At 37.4% G+C, this 22,417-nt stretch overlaps 2 protein-coding genes across 2 annotated transcripts; one reads left to right on the forward strand and one right to left on the reverse strand.

The window, feature by feature from the left end:
- Positions 1–2,012: 2,012 nt before the first annotated feature.
- Positions 2,013–11,174, forward strand: crfb16 (cytokine receptor family member B16). Its single transcript, XM_081375034.1, has 7 exons — positions 2,013–2,192; positions 4,459–4,582; positions 5,731–5,918; positions 6,013–6,137; positions 7,037–7,184; positions 7,301–7,449; positions 10,590–11,174. Exons 1-7 carry the CDS (start codon positions 2,135–2,137, stop codon positions 10,692–10,694), a joined length of 897 nt encoding a protein of 298 aa, XP_081231160.1. The 5' UTR covers positions 2,013–2,134; the 3' UTR covers positions 10,695–11,174.
- Positions 11,175–11,477: 303 nt separating this feature from the next.
- parla (presenilin associated, rhomboid-like a) lies at positions 11,478–22,124 on the reverse strand. The gene is made up of 10 exons (XM_081375033.1): positions 21,743–22,124; positions 21,239–21,437; positions 20,658–20,771; positions 20,450–20,579; positions 17,152–17,247; positions 16,535–16,684; positions 16,365–16,435; positions 14,829–14,930; positions 14,642–14,739; positions 11,478–12,271 (listed from the first exon to the last, which is right to left on the reverse strand). The coding sequence occupies exons 1-10, from the start codon at positions 21,820–21,822 to the stop codon at positions 12,145–12,147; spliced, it is 1,167 nt and encodes a 388-aa protein (XP_081231159.1). The 5' UTR covers positions 21,823–22,124; the 3' UTR covers positions 11,478–12,144.
- Between the last annotated feature and the right edge of the window lie 293 nt (positions 22,125–22,417).

A 22,417-nucleotide genomic window follows, 5' to 3' on the forward strand; every position in this document is an offset into this window, starting at 1 on the left:
GTTATTAATAATTAATAGTTGATGTCATATTTTATAATAATGATGCATTTCTAAGAAGGATATCAAAAGTCATTTCTACATTCTTTATACAAAGTTTAGACAGTTTTTGACACAAATCAGAAATAATTGGCATATATCCAACAAAATAAAACAAATTAATCTACAGGATATTAATGTAGCCTACAATAGGATCTCGGTTCATGTTCATTTGACTTTAAACTTGTTTTACTCCTGCCTTATTTATTTTTAGACCACAATACAGATTTAAAATGTTGGTTATAATTCTTCAATTCATCAGTCCACTGGACAGTCCCTGACAATCCTACTGACATCTATTCAACTAAATGTCACAGTTATCACAACGGGTTGTAGGAAAATGCACGACGATGAAGAATCAGATGCAAACAGTCTTTAATAGTATCCACAGGTAATTAAACACAAGGTAGGCAAGGAAACATAACCATAGGTGAGACCGGACAAAACTCAAATGAAACACAAGGAAATACACAGAATCAAACAAGGTAATTAATAACGAACAGCTGAACAGAATGAGGAAATCAAATGAGTAACTGACGTGAGAAACTCAGGTGGGAAAACAGCAAACAAAGTCCAAATATAACAGAACCGTGACAACAGTGAAATAACATGAAATAGGCTAACAACAACAACAACAACCATCTTTGTGCTGTTTCACACAGAAGGACCACAAGCTCTCAAAATTAGCGGTTTTGAGGGAAGAGAAGAAAGAGCTTAATGTTTTAAGCTAGTAGTCGGCTAGAGGAACTGACTGTGATCTTTAAAATTTAAGACATTTTATTTATTCATTTAAATTAATGTTTAAATAATGTTACAAATAATGTCTGGCAAACCTTATTGGTCCGCATCTGAAAATTGATCATTTTTTAATCATTTAGAATAAAATTTGGGTGTTCTCAGTTCTGGTTGTCCAGTGACTTCCTGCAAGACACTCTTCTGCCATCTTCAGGGCAAAACTTGACATTTCATGTGATAATTAGTTGCTTGCACAAACTTATTATCTTGTATTTTGTTTGGAAGCTTTTTAATTATATTTAAATATTAATTATGTGTATTGTGTTCTTTGTGCACAGACTTCAGTCTGATCATTTCACCCTTTTTGTCATCATGCATATTCTGTGTGATGTCATGACTTTGTATATCTGTAACTGCACATTTGAGTCTACTTACAAATATAGAGCGTTTTGTTACATTTATAAGAATGTTTGACCAGTCTAAAGGCAGGAATGTTCTTAGCACTTTATTATTAGACCATACATTATCCGTGTTCAGAAAAAATATTCATTACGGTTTTATTGTGTAAGTTACTAGATATCCAACATTCATATGACAAAAAAAAAAAAAATATTTAACGTTTTGTTGTCATTGCATAAGTACCAGTCTTTCCCAGTATATACAGGTGTTGTCTTTGTCTCTTTCTTTCTAATCAATATTATTTACTGACACTTATCCTCTTAACACTTTCTTATTTTTCTTATCTTATCTTATCTTATCTTATCTTATCTTATCTTATCTTATCTTATCATCTTATGTTTCACTGGAAGTCCATTCATTGGACTTGTGATCATGATCTTATTGCTACCAATGATGCCACTGGTATTTTATCAAAAATATATATGTCGAATGGAAGTTTGACAAACTTTATAAAGTATTTTTAATCTTAGATGTAAAATTCCTAAAACATGCATATTCAATGCAGTGCAAAATGCAATTTCAAACAATTTAGGCTTAATTAACACACCTCCTCTTACAAAGGGACTCTCGTTTTGTTTAACATAGTTTCATATAGTTTCATAAATCTCATGCAACCGTAATTTTCAAACAGGTCCTACAGGTTTATTCCAGAACGTGAGGTATCTCGCCCAACGAGTCATGCTGTTCGTTGCACCTTTCGTTTTTCAAGTCTCAAGTTTCTCCTTTAGGCTTGTTTACAGGCGCAGATAACATGAAGACTCCTCTAACACCATTATTTTCAGGGAACATTTTACTTGAAAAGGGACAGTGGGAAAACCCCGGACTCTTTTGGGTTGTTACAAAGGAACAGGGATCCAGGGCTTGACCAGGGCTGGCATCCACCGAGACGGGAGAACAGAAGGTTATGGGCAGCGGTTTGATCAAGAGTCTGTTTCCTCTGCTTCTGCACTTTACCATTAACTGTACGTATAACCTCTCAGCAACTACTCATCATGGTAGTGGGATACGTGATACAGTTTTTCTGTCTTGACTGCATAATTTTGTTGTCAAGGGTTAGGTCAATCTCATGACCTATTATTAGGTCAGTCTCAATCAGTCAATCTCATGACCTATTTTGTTTCCCAAATCATCATTAGTATTAACTTTTAGTATTCTGACAATTATAACTACATATATACAGGTCAAAAAAAAAAAAAAAAGAAGAAGGAAAAAAGGTCAGGGGTCTTGTTTCTTTTACTGGAATAGAAACCTGCTGTTCCATTGTATAAAATTGAGTTTGGTATTTTAAACCTGGCCTAATAGCAGTGGTGTAAAGTATTGGAGTAAATGTAATTAGTTTACTGTACTTTACTGTACCTTTTGCCTTAGCTTTTGGCTTGCTTAGTTAGTAGACATTTAATATTCAATGATATTATTGATCTGCTTTACTTAGGGTGGACGATGACGCAATTTTCTTTTAGAAACAAACTTTGTTGTATTATTTTCATGTTATCAATGTGAAGCTGCTTTGATACAATCTGTATTGTAAAAAGCGCTATATAAATAAAGGTGACTTGACTTGACTTGACTAATGTCAAGTCTCATCTTTTGGCTTCTTTGTAGTTTTACTGAGTATCAAAGATATTAGTAGTCTCAAAAGTATATGTACTCTTTTCTCCAATACATTTGTGATAAGTAATGCAATTACTCGTTAAAATTTTTGCATGGCATACCTAACTTTTTCTGCAGCACTATATTTCTGATACAAACGAAGCAATATTGTCATCTACTGGAAGGGTATTAGGTACAATATATTACTCTGATAGTACTATATCTTGTGCGTTTTGCCCTTCCTCACTCAAACTTGTCAACAAGGCGAATGTGAGCGCATTAGCAGGTAGTTGTGAATCGCAGGTGTTTCATACATGAGATGAGGACACGGCTGCAGCTGGTGATCCAGACCATCCGGTGCAATAGGCTTTGACTTAACAGTATTTTATTTTTCCATTATATTGAAAATACCTTTTTGAGGATATTGGTTTACTTATGCCCACTTGAACTTAACTGAGACTTGAATGTCTGTAGATGTTTAAGAGGTTCTTGTGTTGACCTTGATTTATTGCGATTTTGAGGTGTTCATTTTAAAGGTTGTATCAGCGATTTCAGGCCCAAAAAAGGCCCAAAAATAAATGATCACATTCATCTAATCTTTCCTAACGATCCGCTAGCTGCCCACCCCATAAGCAGGCCGTCAAAAAACACGTCTCTGTAGGCATCCTAGGCTCTGAGATCTGCACACAAAAACAATTGGGTTCACCAACCACTCAAAACCAAAATAAACAGTGTTCCAACCAATCACCGACAGGGGGTGGGTGTTGTGAGGTTTTGTGCTCGTGCCCGGCTGCACGCGAAGTCTGAGACTTTTTTGGGCCTGAAATCACTGATACAACCTTTAATTTTCATTTTAGAAAATAAACGTGATTGTTCTCTTCACAAATCAGCTGTTTCTTGGTTTCCACTGGCACGTCAATTGGGTGTTGAGGACTAATGCATCTTTGAGCCTTTCAGTACGAGTAAAAATCAGATACTCTAAGACTTTTACTGGAGTAGTATTGGAATTGGTTTGGAATTTGGAATTTACGCTGTATCTGTACTTTTACTCAAGTATGTGTTTAGGTATTCGTTACACCTCTGCCTAATAGCATAACATGCGTATAGTACCATGTCAGTGTATTTACGTATTTTTCTGATGCTTACAAAGCATTTCACTTAATCATTAAACATATTTTTAAGTTACAATAAATTTGACTTATTTTCTTGTAACATTTATCTGAATATTAGCTTCTTTAGATTTGGTGGAAATTAACTTGATATTGTATGTTTAACATAATAAAAATGTAAATAATAAAAAAATCAAAACAGTGATTGGTAAATCCTCTGCAGTAGTGCTACAACCCACGTTATTAGAGGTATTAGGGTATATAGATATTACATTATTTTATGTAATTTGGCATAACAGTATTTATGGTCCTGAACAGGTTTATGTAATGAATTTAAGGTTTGACGTTCTCAAAATGCTTTTAACCGAGGCAAAGAGTGTGAATGAATGTTGCTTGAGGCTCTGAACACTCTGATCAGTATATGTGAATGTTTTTGCAAGTAGAAAGTCAAGAAAAAAAAAAAGAAAAAAAAAGAGAATACAATTCTTCCAAATGTATGTCAAATGTTAATATTGTTCATGCATTTCAGATTCAAGTACACTACCGACACCTCTTAACACCTCAATGCATTCAGTAAACATGAAGCACATTCTGAAATGGAGCCCCTTGCAGGCGTCCTGTTCCACTGTCAACTATTCTGTGCAATTTCAAGGGTACGCATATTTCTCAATGTTTTTTTTTATTGCCTAGGAATACTTTTTAAAAATGCATTGTGTACAGTATGTCAGCATTTTATGTTATGATACACAATAAATATCAGACGAAAACAATGAAATCATCACATGACCAGTATGGCCACAAACTGCCCAGTAATGTATTTCTTTGCTTACTGAGCTATTGGTGACTGACCTGTCCTTCAAAAAGACTGGAATGCTTATCTGTGCTTCTGTACATTAAAAGATCAAATTCTGAGTTTCTATATACAACAGTAACTGTAAAATGTAAGGTACTGTCACTTTTCTTTTAAGTTAACACTAAAATATGACGTCACATTTATTTATAGCGCTTTAACAATATTGATTGTTTCAAAGAAGCTTCACAGAAATAAACAGGAAAAAATGTATACATTTATTAATTATGAATTATGAATGCTGATTCCTTTCAGTTTGATGACAGTGTCAGTGTTGCAAAGTTCTGTCAGTTTACATTCTAGACCGCAATTCTTTGAACAAGATGACGTTTGTTGATGTTATCAAAAATAGGCTGGCAGAACAAGTATTCTTAATGTTTAATCTCCTCTCCAAGCAAAAACATGTTAGGCATCATATAGTCGTTGCAAAAACACTTTATTTTGTCTGCCAAAAAAAGACTGCCAGGCCAAAAAAAGTCGCTGTTTGGATTTAATAATCAAACGTTTAAGAATGATTGGATCATTATTGCAGTGATTATTATGTTTCTAGTATGTTATAAATGTTGTGATGTTATTTCCATTAAGAGGTGCATACATTTTTGGTCCAGATCTTGTATTGACAACACAAGAGTCCAGCACTCTGTAAAGTCTCCTCCAGCACATCCCAAAGACTTTCAGTGAATTTAAGCTCTGAACTCAGTGATGCCAATTCATGTGTGAAAATGATTCTTCATGCTCCTCCCAAAAACATTCTTTCACAATTCGAGCCTGATGAATCATGACATTGTCATCCTGGAATATGCCCATGATGTGTTTTTCTACATGGTTGTTAAAGAAATGAAAAGCTTCACACTCTATCATTTAGGGTTAGAAGAACTGATGCCAAACATATAACATGCTAGAAACAGTGTACATTGTATCAATATTACTCATCTCTGATTCTCAATTTAGGGAGTATGAGTTCTACAAACTTAATGGAACTTGGATGAATGCGTATGACTGCCAAGAGATCAGTGAAAACAGGTGTGATCTCACACATGACCTGGCCTCCAACTCTGACTACAGCATCCGCATAAACACAAACTGTGATGGACAAAAGTCATGGACACAACTACCAGCGACTTTCAACAGGAGAGACAGTTGAGCATTATTGGCATTATTTTTACAAAAACAAAATTAGAGATGTCTGAATTGGATCAATTGGGTCACATGTCCATTTGTGGTCTTTTATAGCAGTGTTGCTGGCTCCGAAAATGACCGTGAATGTGGAGGGGGATCCCATCCAGGTGGGCTTCAGTACAACACTTTCTGATATGACCGTCAACCTTAAAGTCTGGAAGGAGGGGGACGAACAGAATGTGAGAATATTTTCATACTTTCATTTTGTATCCACTATATTTAACGTGATATTTGCTATTAGCTCTCTGTATACAGTAGATGTCTGGCTTTGCTAATGAATGATGTGGACCTAAGGGTAGACGGCAGGGGTGTCACAATATATTGCAATACAAAAATGCATCAATATGTATCGTGGATAGTGACAATATGTATTGTGTATGGACAACTGTGTGAGAAAAAAATCAAGTTTACAGAGTTTTAGTGTCAGTACTACATTAAACTACTATTTATAATTTTGAATATAATGTATAATAATGCAATGGGGGAATATTTGTTTACCAAATATCTGTTGGTGCAGGCATATTCATCTAAAATAATTCTGTATTTTCAGCTTCAGAATTATGAATATTTTTATTCTGGTGTCACTATTGTCCTGTGCATTGGGTTACCAGCACCAAGTCCAAGCCTATTCATTTACACCCACATTGTAATATCAAATTTAGCATTTTAATCAACAGTGCATTTTTGTCAACCTTTAACCATATGTCCTGGAGTATCGCAAAAATATCGTATTGTGTGTTAAGTATCTTGATATGTGATATGTATCAAATCGTGACATGAGGATATCGTTACACCCCTAGTAGAAGATGGCATATTTAAAATGAGGTTGTGAGTGTCACTATGTTGCTCAGAGATACAACAGTTCCTACATTGGCTTCAAATGGAACTTTTTTTTTTTTGGCCGGAAAATACTTGAAAAATATGGCCTGTGAAAAGTACAACCTACTGAACAGACTGTACATCTAACACTCTTGTCTTCATTTGTGTAAAATAAAATGTAAGTAAGTATAAAGTAAATCAAATCTAAGCTGTCTGTCCTGACTAAGGTCTATTGTGACCTTGATGGTTGTCGTTGCAGGCCTTATTTTATGCAATCAGAGCCCATCCCTATCAATTTTCCATTGCCGCCCATCGAGGGCAAGTGAAGATGTGCTTCAGGGCAGAAGCAGTAGTAGAAGCCATTAACAAGATCTGCAGCATTGACACGCAGTGCGTCATCATTCCTGGTGAGTGATCAGCGATCAAGGAAATGGTAGATAGATGTAATTACATGTCTACAGAATAATGCATTAGGTAAATGTAATATATGCTTGTTCACACTGACCTGTGATTTCCTTTCTAGAGCAGACATCTGACTTTGTGAAGCCGATGATAGTAAGCGTCGCTGTAGTAGTAGCGGTTGTCATGGCCTTTACTCTGGGATGGTCGGCAACACATTTTGGTCCACAGATCAAAGAGATTTGCCACAGGGAGCCCATTCCCAGTGTACTGGTGAGTGTGTGTTTAACCTCATGATCAGTTCCTGTCCAGCAGTGCTGGGTAAGTTACTCTAAAAAAGTAATTAATTACTAGCTAATTACATATTCAACAGTGTAGTTAGATTACTCCACTAATTACTCTCTCTAAAAAGTATTGCATTATTATTACTTATTACTTTCTAAATCCCATATCAACCTAGACCAGTTACACAATACAAGGATAGAAATGAAACTGCTCTTTTAATTATTTACATTTACATTTACATTTAGTCATTTAGCAGACGCTTTTGTCCAAAGCGACTTACGAATTAGGCCTAAATTAAGCGAGTCATCGTGAAGAGGCAAAAAACAACGCAAGAAGTGCTCAAAATACGAAGTTCAGGCATTGTTCAGAGTTGCATAAGCCTGATAAGCGAGGATTTAAAGGAAAAGGAAAGTTTTTTTTTTTTTATGAGGTTAAGTGCTCACGGAAGAGATGGGTTTTCAGTTGTCTTTTGAATGTTGTCAGGGATTCTGCATTCCGGATGAGGGTGGGGAGAGCATTCCACCAGCATGGAACTGTGAATGAGAATGTTCTGGAAAGTGATTTTGTGGCTTTCTGTGATGGAACCACGAGACGTCGCTTGTTGACCGATCGTAGGCTTCTGGTAGGGATGTAGACTCGTAGGAGTGAGTGAAAGTAGGAGGGAGCTGAGCCTGTGGTGGATCTGTAAGAAAGCATCAATGCCTTGAACTTGAGGCGAGCAGCGAGTGGTAGCCAGTGCAGAGAGATGAACAGAGGAGTGACGTGGGCCCTTTTGGGCTCGTTGAAGACAAGACGAGCTGCAGCATTCTGAATCATTTGTAGAGGTTTAGTTGCACATGATGAAAGTCCAGCCAGAAGAGCATTGCAATAGTCAAGCCTAGAAATTACCAGGGCCTGGAAAAGAAGTTGTGTTGCATGCTCAGTTAGGAAAGGCCTGATCTTCCTGATGTTGTGCAGTGCAAACCTGCATGATCGAGCTGTCTTTGAAATGTGATCTGTGAAGGTCAGGTGGTCATCAAATAATACTCCAAGATTTCTGACTGACCTTGCTGGGGTGATTGATGATGAATCTAGCTGGATAGAGAAGTCGTGTTGTAGAGATGGATTGGCAGGGAGGACGAGAAGCTCAGTCTTTGCCAGGTTGAGCTGCAGGTGATGTTCCTTCATCCATGTCAAGATGTCCGCCAGACAGCTTGAGATACGTGCAGCTACAGTGGGATCATCTGGTTGAAATGAGAGGAAGAGCTGTGTGTCATCAGCATAGCAGTGGTAGGAGAAACCATGTGCCTGTATGATGTGTCCCAGTGATGTGGTGTAGATGGAGAAGAGGAGGGGTCCAAGAACTGAACCCTGAGGAACCCCTGTGGTCAGTTGATGTGCTTTGGATACCTCGCCTCTCAATGCGACCCTGAAGGACCTACCTGTGAGATAGGACTCAAACCAGTGGGGGGAAGTTCCTGTGATGCCCATTGATGAGAGGGTGGACAGAAGGATCTGATGATTCACAGTGTCAAAGGCAGCAGACAGATCCAGGAGATCCAGATAATAAACAAATAAACAATATACAATATACAATTACATGAATTATTCTTGAACTGACCAAAGTGTGGAGAGGGAGAAGTTTAGATTAAAACATACAGTACCAGTCAAAAGTTTGGAAACATTACTATTTTTAATGTTTTTGAAAGAAGTCTCTTATGCTCATCAAGCCTGCAGTAAAAAAAAACAAAAACAGTAATATTATGAAATATTATTACAATTTAAAATAATCGTTCTCTTTTTTAATATATTTTAAAATGTAATTTATTTTTGTGATGCAAAGCTGAGTTTTCATCAGCAAGTACTCCAGTCTTTGGTGTCTTATGATCCTTCAGAAATCATTCTAATATGATGATTTGATACTCAGTTATTATCAATGATGGAAACAGTTGTGCTGTTTAATATATTTTTTTGGAATACTTTTTTCAGGATTCATTGATGAGTAAAACGTTAACAGCATTTATTCATAAAAACAGCATTTATTCAAAATAAAAACATTTCTAACAATATAAATCGTTACCATCACCTTTTATCATTTAACGCATCCTTGTTGAATTAAAGTACTAATTTCTTTAAAAAAAAATAGTTATTGTTCCCAAACTTTTGAACGGTAGTGTATATTGTTACAAAAGATTTCTATTCTAAATAAATACAGTTCTTTTTAACTTTTTATTCATCAAATAATCCTGAAAAAAGTATCTCAGGTTATAAAAAAAAATTAAGCAGCACAACTGTTTCCAACATTGATCATAAATCAGCATATTAGAATGATTTCTGAAGGATCATAAGACACCAAAGACTGGAGTACTTGCTGATGAAAATTCAGCTTTGCATCACAAAAAGACATTACATTTTAAAGTATATTAAAAAAGAGAACCATTATTTTAAATTGTAATAATATTTCATAATATTACTTTCTTTTCTTTTTTTTTCTTTTTTTTTACTGCAGGCTTGATGAGCATAAGAGACTTCTTTCAAAAACATTAAAAATAGTAATGTTTCCAAACTTTTGACTGGTACTGTACATTTTAACATTAAATTCTAATGTTAAATCCACTATGGTTTTATATAGAATTGTTCTACAGTCTATGTTTAATGCAATTACATCTGAAGTAATTTTCTGCAGAATTGCTTTATAGATGAAATTAACTAATTTAATAATTGATTATCTTGATTTGGATCCGATAGATCTGGTGCATAATTTTACAGTTTTCACTGTAATGCTGCTTAGAAACAATCTGTATTGTATAAAGCACTATATAAATAAAGGTGACTTGACCTGAAGTGTAAAAAAAAAAAAAAAAAAGACAAAAAAAAAGATTTAAGTTAGAGTAACCCCTATTTTGTTTAGGGGGAAAGTATTTAAATGACAGTTATTAGATTATGAAGTAATTACCCAACAATGCTGCCCAGACATCTGAATGAGCTCATCTTTATTTCCTTTAGAAACAACTGTTTTGTTTTACAGAGCACAGTTGACCCGGTTAAAATAGAACAAAGAAAATACACCAAACCATAACTATTTCTAGAATTGATGACTTAGAGTATTAGAAAGAATGACCATTTGATCTTGTTTTTGTTTCCTCCAGCTTGATGACTGGCCCACCAGCACAACCATCCTTTGTACTGCTGTTCCACTGGAGCCCACAGACCTCCTTCTGCTGCCCGCAGTGCAGCTGGAGGGAACAGTTTGAGCAAGGTGGAGCGCAGCCTTTGCTATGTTTCACCCGTTTCACTTAACAGAAGCCCTCCTCTTCCACTTGAAAAAGAGCCTCAGAGTTCCGCCTCTTCGCAGAACATGAGTTGAAACTTCAGACTGAATTACTGAAAAGTGCCTGAAGCACTGATGTCATGTGTAGATGGACTGCAGTTACTAACAGCACGACCTTCTTACTTTAGACAGAAGAAATGGCGAGTGAGATGTTTTGGGCTGGGCGTTGAAAAATATTCAGATTGCCTCTTGTTGGAAAACGGGACAAATGAAAGTCATTGATTTCATGCTGTATGCACAGCGAGGTAACAGTGTGGTGCTCTTTATTAGCATCTGTTTTTAAATGTTTTGTAAAAAGTGTTAAAAATAGAATATTTCCTTTTTTGATCATACATGTGTGTGACTCGATTTGCCGTTTACAAATAACAATAAACACCTGGTGAATCAGAATTATAAGAATTATAGTCACATGATCTCACATCATATTATTACATTCTCTATGTCTCCAAGATTCTATGGTATTATTCTGTCTAACTTCCTGTTTTCATGTGCTTTGTGTGCGTTTAAGTATTTTAAGTGTAGTATCTCAGTATTGGTATAATATGTTTACGAAAAGGTAAATCTTTTCTTATAGTACTTTTATTATAAGTATTTTTGCTTTTTATAAGAAAAAAATCATGAAACTATGACAGTAAACAGCTATCTTAAGGCAATTTTAAAGGAGATAAATGTCCACAGAAATCTGCAGTCAGAAAGAGATCACACAAACTTTGAATACATTTATTGTCTCATAATATTTTGACAGTATTCTCTCCTGAGGTGAGTAGAAAGCTTTTCATGAAAGTCCACCAATAACTTTTTCTAATAAATAGATTCATATTTTAAAATCCTTTGTAAAAACATAACAGTCATGTTATATTGGACATAGATGCCTTCGGCCTGTATTTCAGTCAGATGCTCTTTTGAAACATTCATTCTCAGATAATCTGATCTCTTGTATAGACTAGTCAACATGCTGATGTCAGAGATGTGCTTATTGGATTAGTGACCAAAAAATAGTGCACCCGTGTATTACATATATTTATTTATTTATTTTCATAAAATCATAAAACCTTGCTTATTTCCAGGTTTTTTCATTTAATTCTGAATCCCAGATTTTCTATAAGGTCTCAGACCTCACTATACACAAACATATTGAGCTCCACATAGAGGAGATCAATGCCTTTGTCCTCAGACAAAAGTGCTGCTGTGAAATGTCATGATGAGGATTCTTTTTATAGGCTTCTGATAGGACAACAGTCTTGAAAAAAGAAGGTGAAGGGAGAGACACATGTACTGAGCATCTGCACTAATTCTTCGAATTTACGTTAGTCAGTCTAACTGACTGTTTCTGAAATAAGAGGGTCCAGTGATCTTGAGGTAGCTGAATAATCCTAAACTTGACCACCACCTCCACCTGGTCGGGGTCTGCCGTTAGGCTTGTTCCTTAGTTCATGCCAGAATCTCACCAGTGGCTCACGGTTCCTCCAGATCATTTCATTACCATATGCAATGTACCACCTGGAAGAAGGGGAGAAAAGAAAATTAAAGGTAAAAGGTGAGAGAGAACCTAACAAAGTCCAAATGCTTAAATCCCTCATGATAAATCACTTTATGAATGCAACTATTTCTCTTGTATTGAAACAGTAAGTTTGGGTGGAGCTCCTCCTTTTTTAGTCCATAGAACATTTGATTGAATAAAAATATTTGTAAAGAAACATGGGTCTTCAACATTTTTGGCCATTTAAAATGAGCAGAGCTGTGGTTTGCAACCCACAGCTCTGCTCATTTTAAATGGCCAAAAATGTTAGCCATTTTAGCCATATAGATGACCTCAAAGCTGACACACATGGGGCACTTTCATACACGCGGTGCAATGCAGCGCGTTTTTTGCTAGTTTCAGCCCGACGCAGTTATCATTTTCACGTCCTGCGCCACGTTGTTTAAATAGCAAATGCATTTGTGCACCCATGGGCGTTCTGGTCTGAAAACAAGGTGTGTTCAGGCACATTGTTGGCGCATTGCTATTTTGAGGCAATTGAAATAGACTGCGCCATTGACCAACAAAAACCTTGTCTAAAGTCAATGGCGCAGTATTTTTTTTTATTATTTAAAGGGCGCATTAGTAAAATGAGCCTATAGGCGGGTCCACAACGTGCGTACACTCTGCTTATTAAACACACAAGGCACACACTGTGTACAGCAGCACACAAACATGCCAAATCTTAAAAATAAAAGGATTACAATGTAAAAGATTATCATAGTGTTCATAAAGATATGGTTGAATACGGCTTGTCCTGTAGATGGTCTGCTTGCACGCTTTAACCTCGCACACAAGCAGATCCGTTTCCTCTCTGGAGAAGCGTTCAGTCTTTCTGCTTGAAACTAGCAAACTGGCAAAAGTGGATTCGGATACGACTTAAGTGCAATTGCGCCGTGCGCTTTAGACCATGCGCTTAAATCCTTAAAGTAGGGCCCATGGACTATACCAGTGTAAGAATTGATAAATTAGCGAATTCCAGACAGTCTGTTTTGGGGGTGGCCAGGCCCTGAGAGGACAAAAGGACCTCTCTGGAGATTATCATTTGAACTGGCCCTCGTGCATCATTGAGACGAAAGTCTCACCTCCGAGTCATCCTAATCTACATCTCTTTCCCTCTCCCCTCACCCCCTCTCTCTCATGTTCAGATGATCACCTGGTTTCTCCTAAGAAAATGTATAGTTTAATGTAAATGATTATCACAGAGTATTTTCATGTTTGGTATCATATAAAATGTCACAGTGCGACTGGTACAAATGTCATATTTCCAGAATAAGTGAAACACAAGGTAATAAGGTTTTTGAAGGTTTATGGATAACTAGCATACAAGGAGGGGTTGGTCTCTCAAGCAAATGGTCGCGCACCCCCAAGAGGTGTTACAGTGTACCTCTGAATGCAAATTTCTATTGTTAGCACATGGTTCCAGGTGAAAAGGTTTGTCTATTTAAGGAAGTGCAGCAGGGAGATCGGGGCCCTTTTCTGTACGGCCCGTGAGGCTGGGAGTGAGATCTCTCAGCCTCACGTATTTCTTAAAGTTGGGTTTGCATCTTCTCTCTATTCCAGAGCATTTGATGTTTTGTATCGATTATCTTTGAATTGATTATGAAATTGGCATGATACATTTACCTGACATAATAAATTGTTACATATGATTATTCTAACTGACTTTGACATTATTTTCATTGAAGAGTTAAACGGAATAGTCAAACATTCGCTCACTTTTAGTGAGGCACAGATATTATTAAAACCTTTCATTTATGGAGTCAGATGAAATAAACGAGTAAATATATGATTAATATATTACAAATTTAACCAACCAATACTTTGCATGAGTGAGGACAGAACACGTGAGACCTTCCCCATGTATTGGCGAACCGGCAGATTGGACCAATTTCACGGGCCTTACACCAGTGACAAAACGGATAGTTCTGGTCCTTGATTATGATTGGTTGAGCTGCGCATACACCTGTGACCCAGCCGTGGCTCGTCTGTATGGGCAGGCGGGGCAGAACCGTTTAATAAAAGCAGTAAGCCCCATGAAGCCGTGATTTACAGTGAATTTAGAACAGGGGCTTTTTTGTTATTCCGCTCCGTGCCGTGCCTAACAACACCCCTTAGCTGATTTAAAAATTTACTGTAAATCATGGTTTCTTGGGACTTGTTGCTTAATTTAGGTCTTTAGGTCTTTTTCTTTTTAGGTCTTTAATTCAATTCAGGAAAAAAAAACAAAAAAACGGTAAAATCTAAAGAAAAATGAGTAGATACCTATTCTTTACACCCCCTCTAGAGGCATTGTTGTGAAATAATGAACTTGTTCAAATCAGTTGTGTGGAGAACAGTGAAGCACTCACACTCCAAACAGAGCTCCACCAAGATGGGCCGCATGATCAAAAAACCTCCAGCCCAAAAGGAGACCAGCTATATCCAAAGCAACAAGAGCTTTCAAAGCCTAGAACATATGAAACAACATTATTGACATCTCACTCCACAAATACAAAAGAACAAGATACACCTGAATTATTTTACACTCCCACTTACATTTCCTGCAGTGAAGCTGACCATAGGAAGCAAGACGATGCCCAGCTTAGCTTCAGGAATCTTGGTGCAGACTGCTGCCAGAACCGTCATGATGGCCCCTGACTTCAGGACACAAATCAATACTCTTAAAGAGGGCTTTATAGCACTGAAACACCGGCAGTGTTTAATATTAACTGTTACGACAACTTTATAATATGGTTATAACAACTGAACTGCCAAAAAGTTTCCCCAGAACAATAATTCGAGCTGAGATTTAAATCAATAGTTGCAGAAGTTGTAGTTTTTTTAATCTGAGTTTGATGTCGCCTTGGCTACGGTTTCGTTCCAATGAACTGCAGTAGCCAAGGCGACATCTAGTGTATATATCTATACCCGCCCGCGCCCTCAGATCACTTGGACGCGGCTGTGTTCAAGAGGTAACAACGATATAAATACTGTTCATTTTTTCACACAAACCGCTCGTTTCGTGTCTTAGGCCATCAATGTGTACTTACGATGAGGAATTGTTTAATTTGGACGACGGGGAATTGTTTTAATTTGGACTCTGTGCATGCTCTTTGAGACAGTAACCATAGACCTGCATTAAATGACTGACAGACAAGAACGGTTTGACCTAAAAGTATCAAAATTGAAACTACTGCGGAAAAAAAGACACCTACATCTTGGATAGCCTTGAGGTAAGCTAAAACATACCAAAATTTCATTTCAAAGTGAACTATCCCTTTAATGCATTCTTTTTTATCAACACTTGAATGTGGGTTGAAACTTTCATAAGAAAAGTTTCATAAAAAAAAAAAAAACCTTTTTGAGCAAATAGCTAAGAAAGTCTCCTTTTTGTCAAAGACTGCGTGTGGATAGGATTCAGAACAATGATCAAAAAATAGATGGAGCAGATCGAGTCCATCAACAGCCCCAAAGCTTCACAGTCCTATAGCTCGTCCTGGGTTGACACTTCATTCGGTAATGTTAGGCAGTTTTGATTTATATGTTGTTTAACATAATTTATGTTGTATATATAATATAATATAAATTTTATTATGTTGATCACGCTATTTTACATATTCATCTGCTTACATATGCTATAGTTTGTTTATGCTATAGTTTGTAAACACCTCCGTGTTTTGATCCAGAGTTTCTGTACTCTTTCTGATGATGTGTCATAGCGCCCCCTAACGTATAACGGTGAAAACACGGAATTCCGTAAATGGCAGGGAAGCGTTGTATCATAAATGACGGAAAATTCCATCAATAATGGGGAAAGAGTTAACTTTTACAGCTTTAAACATGCAGAAAAGAGGTTTTTATGGGAGTTATTATAGCACGTGCATTTGTTAATTTGTTATGTTTGTCTTTGTTTGTTATGGTTATTAGATGGCAGAAGATTTTCTTGAAAGACCCCTGCACCAGATGCAACAAAAATAACTATGGGTGCTGTTACTATATCATGGATTTGAGCATGCATTGACCAATAAGCATTCAATTTGTTCATTTATAATTGGCTTTTCAGTTGGATTTTGCAGGACGCAGGAAACTCACCGCTCCTAGCGAAGGACCCAGACGACCAGTAGCTGTCTTAAACACGTAACTGACAAACGTCGAGATTACACCTTAAGAAAGTACATTTTTCAAATTAGACCAGAACTGTATATGTACTAAAATACAGACAGCTAATATTTTGTTTGTGTTTATTAAACAATTAGTGCTACCTCCAGACAGATAAAGGGCCAAAAACTGCTCTCTCCCAAGCAGAGAGACAATGCTAGTAGAGAAGGTCCATAGCACATACATGTTGGTCAACATGTGAATGATGGAGTAATGGCTGAAAGAAGAGAGAACCATGGGAAGGCAACGTGTCTCTGAAATAAAAACAAAGCAGGCTGAAGGTTGATGGCAAAACCTACCAGGAACATCTCGCCAAAAATGGTAGTTACACACAAACCAATGGTATCTGTCAAACTAAAAATACTTAAAGTAATCGTTCACCCCAAAATTAAAATGCTGTCATTATTTCCTCACACTCATGTCGTTCCAAACTTGTATGACATTTTTTTTTCTTCTGCGGAACACAGAAGATATTTTGAAGAAAGTTTCCATTGTATTTGCCCATACAATGAAAGGCAGTGGGATCCAGAAGAACATTGGAACCCAGTGACTTTCATTGTACAGACAAAATAAATAACACTGAGATATTTTCTGAGTATCTTCTTTTGTGTTCTGCAGAAGAAAGTCAGTCATACAGATGATGAATTTTCATTCTGGGTGAACTATCACTTTAAGAAATTTCTCAGTGAACCACATTGAACGACTCTCAGCACTCACTTACTGGAGGCAGGGTTAGATGTGAAGTACTTGACCAAAGAGCGTTGCATTGAAGGTATTCTCCAACAACACAGAACCAGAGTGTTTAGAGCTATGATCCCTAAAAAACAAGATGATAATGGGGTGTGAACTAAAAGGCAGAAAGCAGACTATAGTTTGGACCTACAGAAGAGGGCTTTTCACACTTGAAATATTTAACCCCGGGTCATTGTAAACCCTGGTAAAACACTGCTTCACTTTCTTTTTTGTTTATTTGTTTATCCAAAGGATAAACTGCAGTCCCAATCCCTAGTTAGGCTTTTAAAAAAACTAAACAATAATAACAAGCTGAGACTGTGTACAACCATCAATGTTTACAAACCTGCCCTTTTTTTAAGGTTTCTTTGAAAAATGCTCCACTTTGTTTGCATTTTCAGTTCAACTGGCAAACTGATCCAAAGCAGTGTACTGTACCTTTAACTGAAAATGTGGATTGCGCAAATGTAGTTTTTCTCTATGTAATTCTGATTAGTTGCACCTCTTACTACTCCGGGGTGCGTTTCCCAAAAGCATCGTTAGCCAACTATGTTCGCAAGTTCCGTCATTATCAGCATAGTTTAATGAGTCGGTGTTTCCGGAAACCATCGTTCTATCAAACATTCGGAAACAGCATCGCAAAGTTGTGTAGTTGAAAAGACAGCTCTCGACCTGTGGTTAGAAGCATAGTTTCTAGTTTGCATGATATGTGGACTTAATAAATCTTGAGCATAATAAGCAAGCGGACATTCAGTACAACCTGTGTCTTTTATTTAGAATACATACAAAAGTAATTTACGTCTTTTAGTTTGTCAAGAGATTTAAAGCACCGTTTTTGAAGAGAGTACTATGTAAGAACGAGCCTATGATGGTCGCTGAACATGCGGATTAATTGAGTTATTTTGATTGGTTGACTCCACACAGCATTTTATTTCAACCACCATTTTTAAAAGTCTTTAAGATTTAAAAATATACGACCTATGAACCTACGACGAGGTTCAGGCTTTATTAAAGGTCCCATGACATGCTACTTTTTGTAGGCTTTAATATAAGCCTTAGTGGTCCCTAGTACTGTACCTGAAATCTCTTTTCAAAAATTCAGCCTCGGTGCAGAATTATAGCCACTACAAGCCAGTCCCAGAATGAGCTTCCTTCAGACAGGCCGTTTCGGTGTCTGTAGCTTTAAATACTAATGAGGAGGAGAAAGGCGGCGTAAGGTGGAGGGTGGGTGTGGCCTTGACCATCTTGCGCAACGGTACCGGTCCGTGCATGTTAACGTTGGATATAGCAATGGCATGAGGACACGCAGTCGTTCAAGCATTTCAGTTTGACCCAGAATCTGATCCGGATGGAGAAGCAACAACTCAGCGGTTCCAGCAGGACGTTTCCGAATGGTTAGTTTAAAATATTATGTCTGGATACGGTACTTTATTCGGATGGTTTACAGTTATTATCATGTAGCTAACGCTAACCTACTGTTGCCTTTTCATGAGAGATCTGTAACATCTGTAATTTATCTTATTACAATTACATCATCAAGTTCTGCAATCTTGAAATGCGGATATCGCGCGCGCCGTATAACCAACAGGAAAACGGTTATCCAAATAAGAAGTGTACAACACTCGCGTTTCAGTGTGTGTATTCACACACATAAACTGCATAGCTGCATAGCTAATGTGACAGCCACATTCTACGTGTAACAGTCTAGGCAACCATAAACAGTAAAGCAACACACTTATATATCATTAGTTGACTTACTTGTCCGAGGTGTGTAGCTGAGCCAAAGAGAGTGATCCAGACTTTAGTTTCAGACGTTCAGCAAGCCCAGCTCTGTATTAACCCTTCGGTGTTCATTTGTAACGTTACATCCAATTATTGAGCAATTGTTATGCTTCGCTCGCTCAAAAGCCATGATATCTCTCGTGGACAAACTAAAATCGCGCGCACGCGTTCCTACTTCCTTCCTAGCTCATTTTCTCATGGGCGAAAATATTCTCTGGGCGGGCAAAGCAGAGACAGGGGAGGTAACATTCCTCCTTATAACGTCACAAGGAGGAGATTCAAGATCAGCGCGGTTGAGCCTCCATTTTCTCAAAGGCAGAGAAAGACAGCAAAAGCTCGATTTACACCGATTGAAATTTCTAGAAACTTGGGGACCATATACAGGCTAGGGGAACTCATATTAATGTTAAAAAACCTCAGAAAGTGAAAATTTCATGTCATGGGACCTTTAAGCTTATATGCGGAGGACGAAATCTAGCTAAAACTGGAAAGCCGTGCGCAGTCTTACGTCACAAGACTAATTTGCCTAATCTTCACGGTACTTTAGACCGCGGTGGAAAAGCAGACAGCAACAGGTCTGGGGGGAAATTAATACTGACCTAGAGTTTACAAAGTTTACAAGTTTTTCACCCTAACCTACATTTTCCGCCTACGTCAGGCGGTACCTTTTCAACGTGATGACGTAATGCGTGAAGTCGTGGACGTGCAAGACAAGCATTTGTGGTTAAAAAGTATATATTATTTTATTTTATTTTTAGAAAATTACCAATCGTTTCGCTAGATAAGACCATTGTTCCTTGGCTGGGATCGTGCAGTAGAAACTGCAATTTGGACCTTCACCTCGTTGGTTCCCGTTGAAGTCCACTATACGGAGAAAAATCCTGGAATGTTTTCCTTAAAAAAAACTTCGACTGAAGAAAGACATGAACATCTTGGATGACGTGTGGGTGAGTCAATTATCAGGAAATTTTCATTCTGAAGTGAACTAATCCTTTAAATTGATTTTTCGGACTATAAAACTAAGAATGAAATGGTATCTTTTTACACTCCAGTTGCGTTTTCAATCACTATTTAAAATTTTCCCCTCAAACGCTAAAACTACTGTTCATATAATGTGCAGTGTTTCTGTGACTGTCCAAAGCATCTAGTCGTAACATTCTAACACCGCATTGTTTCACACTGTGGAGAAAAATCCTGGAATGCTTTCATTAAAAAACCTTAATTTCTTTTCGACTGAAGAAAGAAAGACATGAACATTTTGCATTGGACTCCAGAGCAGGGTTAGCACTGCTTTTGCGCTGTTAAAGCGGTGCTAACCCTGCTCCGGAGCAGGGATTCATAACAATGGGTAAAAAGCAGTGCAAATCCCAATTTTTAAAGAGTGAAACGTTCCTCAACTCAGGGTTAAAAGTGGTGTTAAGAACAACGATAACCCAGGGTTAAGAGCAGTATAAAAAAAAAAAAGCCCTAAGGCCCTAATCATATATTTTCAATGTAGAACTGACCTGTGACCGTCTTTTGTCCTTCACTGAGCCCACTCCACCAATCATCGACCACAGACATGACCAGAATCACCTGCTTCTGGAAGTATGACAGTTGATCCCACCAGTTATGCCAGTATGTTGTGTTATGACCCTGCACAGAATGCAACCGCAGTGTGATGAACACGACTGGCAATTTTTCTGGTCTTATAAAATTGTTCTACACTGATACCTCTCCGAGTTTATCCTGCTTCTTCTCTTTGGCCTCCTCCATGGCCATTTGCACTCGTGACTTAACTGATTCATACTGCAAGATGGCAGCCGTGCCAAAGGAGCAGCCTGTAAACTGAAATGGTGTTAGAACAGCCTCTACAGAAACCAACAAATCAACATTTGACAAGCTGAATAAAGATCAATAATAATGCATAAAGAAAATATGTATGGTATGTTTTCAAAATGGCTAATTTTTTGACCAAAAATTTGCATGACTCCTCATGATACATTAGATCTCTGTAAAATGGCTTCTAAAGAAATCCATAGAATACTGGACATACAGTATTATAATTTGTAAGCTATATATTTTGTAAAATAATGATTTAGTAGCATGCAAATGTCTCCAACGAGACCCTTAACAGACAGACTAACCGAATCACAAGAGCGTTTTAATATACAAGTCGAGAATTAAAAATTATCATCAACATATAAGATTTTACTCATTTCCATGACTTTTGCAAACCTGAAAGTCACAATTTTAAATGTAATAATCACATTTCCAGGTTTCTCATGATCGTGGCGGTAAGAATAAAGACCTACCCCCACTGTGAACACCAGGGGCCTGAAGAGTCTATGTGGTTTTCTGGGTGGCAGTGGCATAGGAGGCACTGGTTCTCCTGGCAGGGGTGCCACAGCATGCTTTTGACCTGCATCAGTCTCCTCTTGCAGACCTCTTTTTGTCTCGGATTGTCTCTGAGCTTTCTTGAAGCCACATCTTTGCTGAGGACGGATGGTTAATCTACCAAGCAGAATGTATATGTTTTCAGCACCTTTCCGATGTTCTACCGAAATATAGTTTTCCTGTTACATTCATTGGAGCAATTTGACCTTTAGGTTGCTATCTAGTGTGAGAACAGTATCAACAACGCTCAGTGGAGCAAAACATATAGGCTATAAATCACAACCACGAGAAACTGTAAGAGCCAACTTAAAGAACGTTTAAAAAACTACTACAAAACAGTCATCTCAACATTGGAGGAGACTGAAAAGTACATGCCATTCTTAGCAAAGCGTGACAACTACATGCAAGACTCTGGTAGTTACCTGGAGCTTTTTGGAGACAGGAATTGTGCATATAGCGAGTTTATTTTGGCCCATTTCATAAAGCAACCCCTCCATGCCATGTCCCTGGTTTGCAGAATGCACTGCTGGGTCGGGACAATGTTTTGTAATACGTGTTGTTTTCGCAACGTCAAGAACCACGTGGTACAACAACGCGTGTGCTTTGACTTAACTTAATGTACAAAGATCCAAACCGAACGTGTTTGATAATATCATAAAAATAGTATAATTATTAGATTGAATTGCAGCCCGTTCACAATTTGACACAACCCGAAATTAATATTAGGTTACAAAACAAATGTTCAAGGACGCTATATCTGCGTCATATCTACGCAGAACATCAGCACTGAAGCCCCATCGCCACGCCCCTTCAACAGCATCACCCTGGATTAGATGTAATATTTTTTTTAGTCTATGTGTACTTTCCTACAACAGCTAAATTAGTAATGTGATGAGTTAATTTTGTATTCCAACTCTACTTATTTAGTTGAACGTTTATTTATTACTTAACTAATTAGCAAATGTTATAATAATAAGTATTATTATTATTATACACAGCCGTTCAAAGGTTCAAAAGGAAACTGTTTGTTTGTTTGTTTTTGACAGAAACTGATTCTGTTCACTAAGGTAGAAAACTGGTTTTGTTTCCTATTGTTT

The sequence above is a fragment of the Scardinius erythrophthalmus genome (genome assembly GCF_964197995.2).
Source record: "Scardinius erythrophthalmus genome assembly, chromosome: 9".
Lineage (NCBI taxonomy): Eukaryota > Metazoa > Chordata > Actinopteri > Cypriniformes > Leuciscidae > Scardinius > Scardinius erythrophthalmus.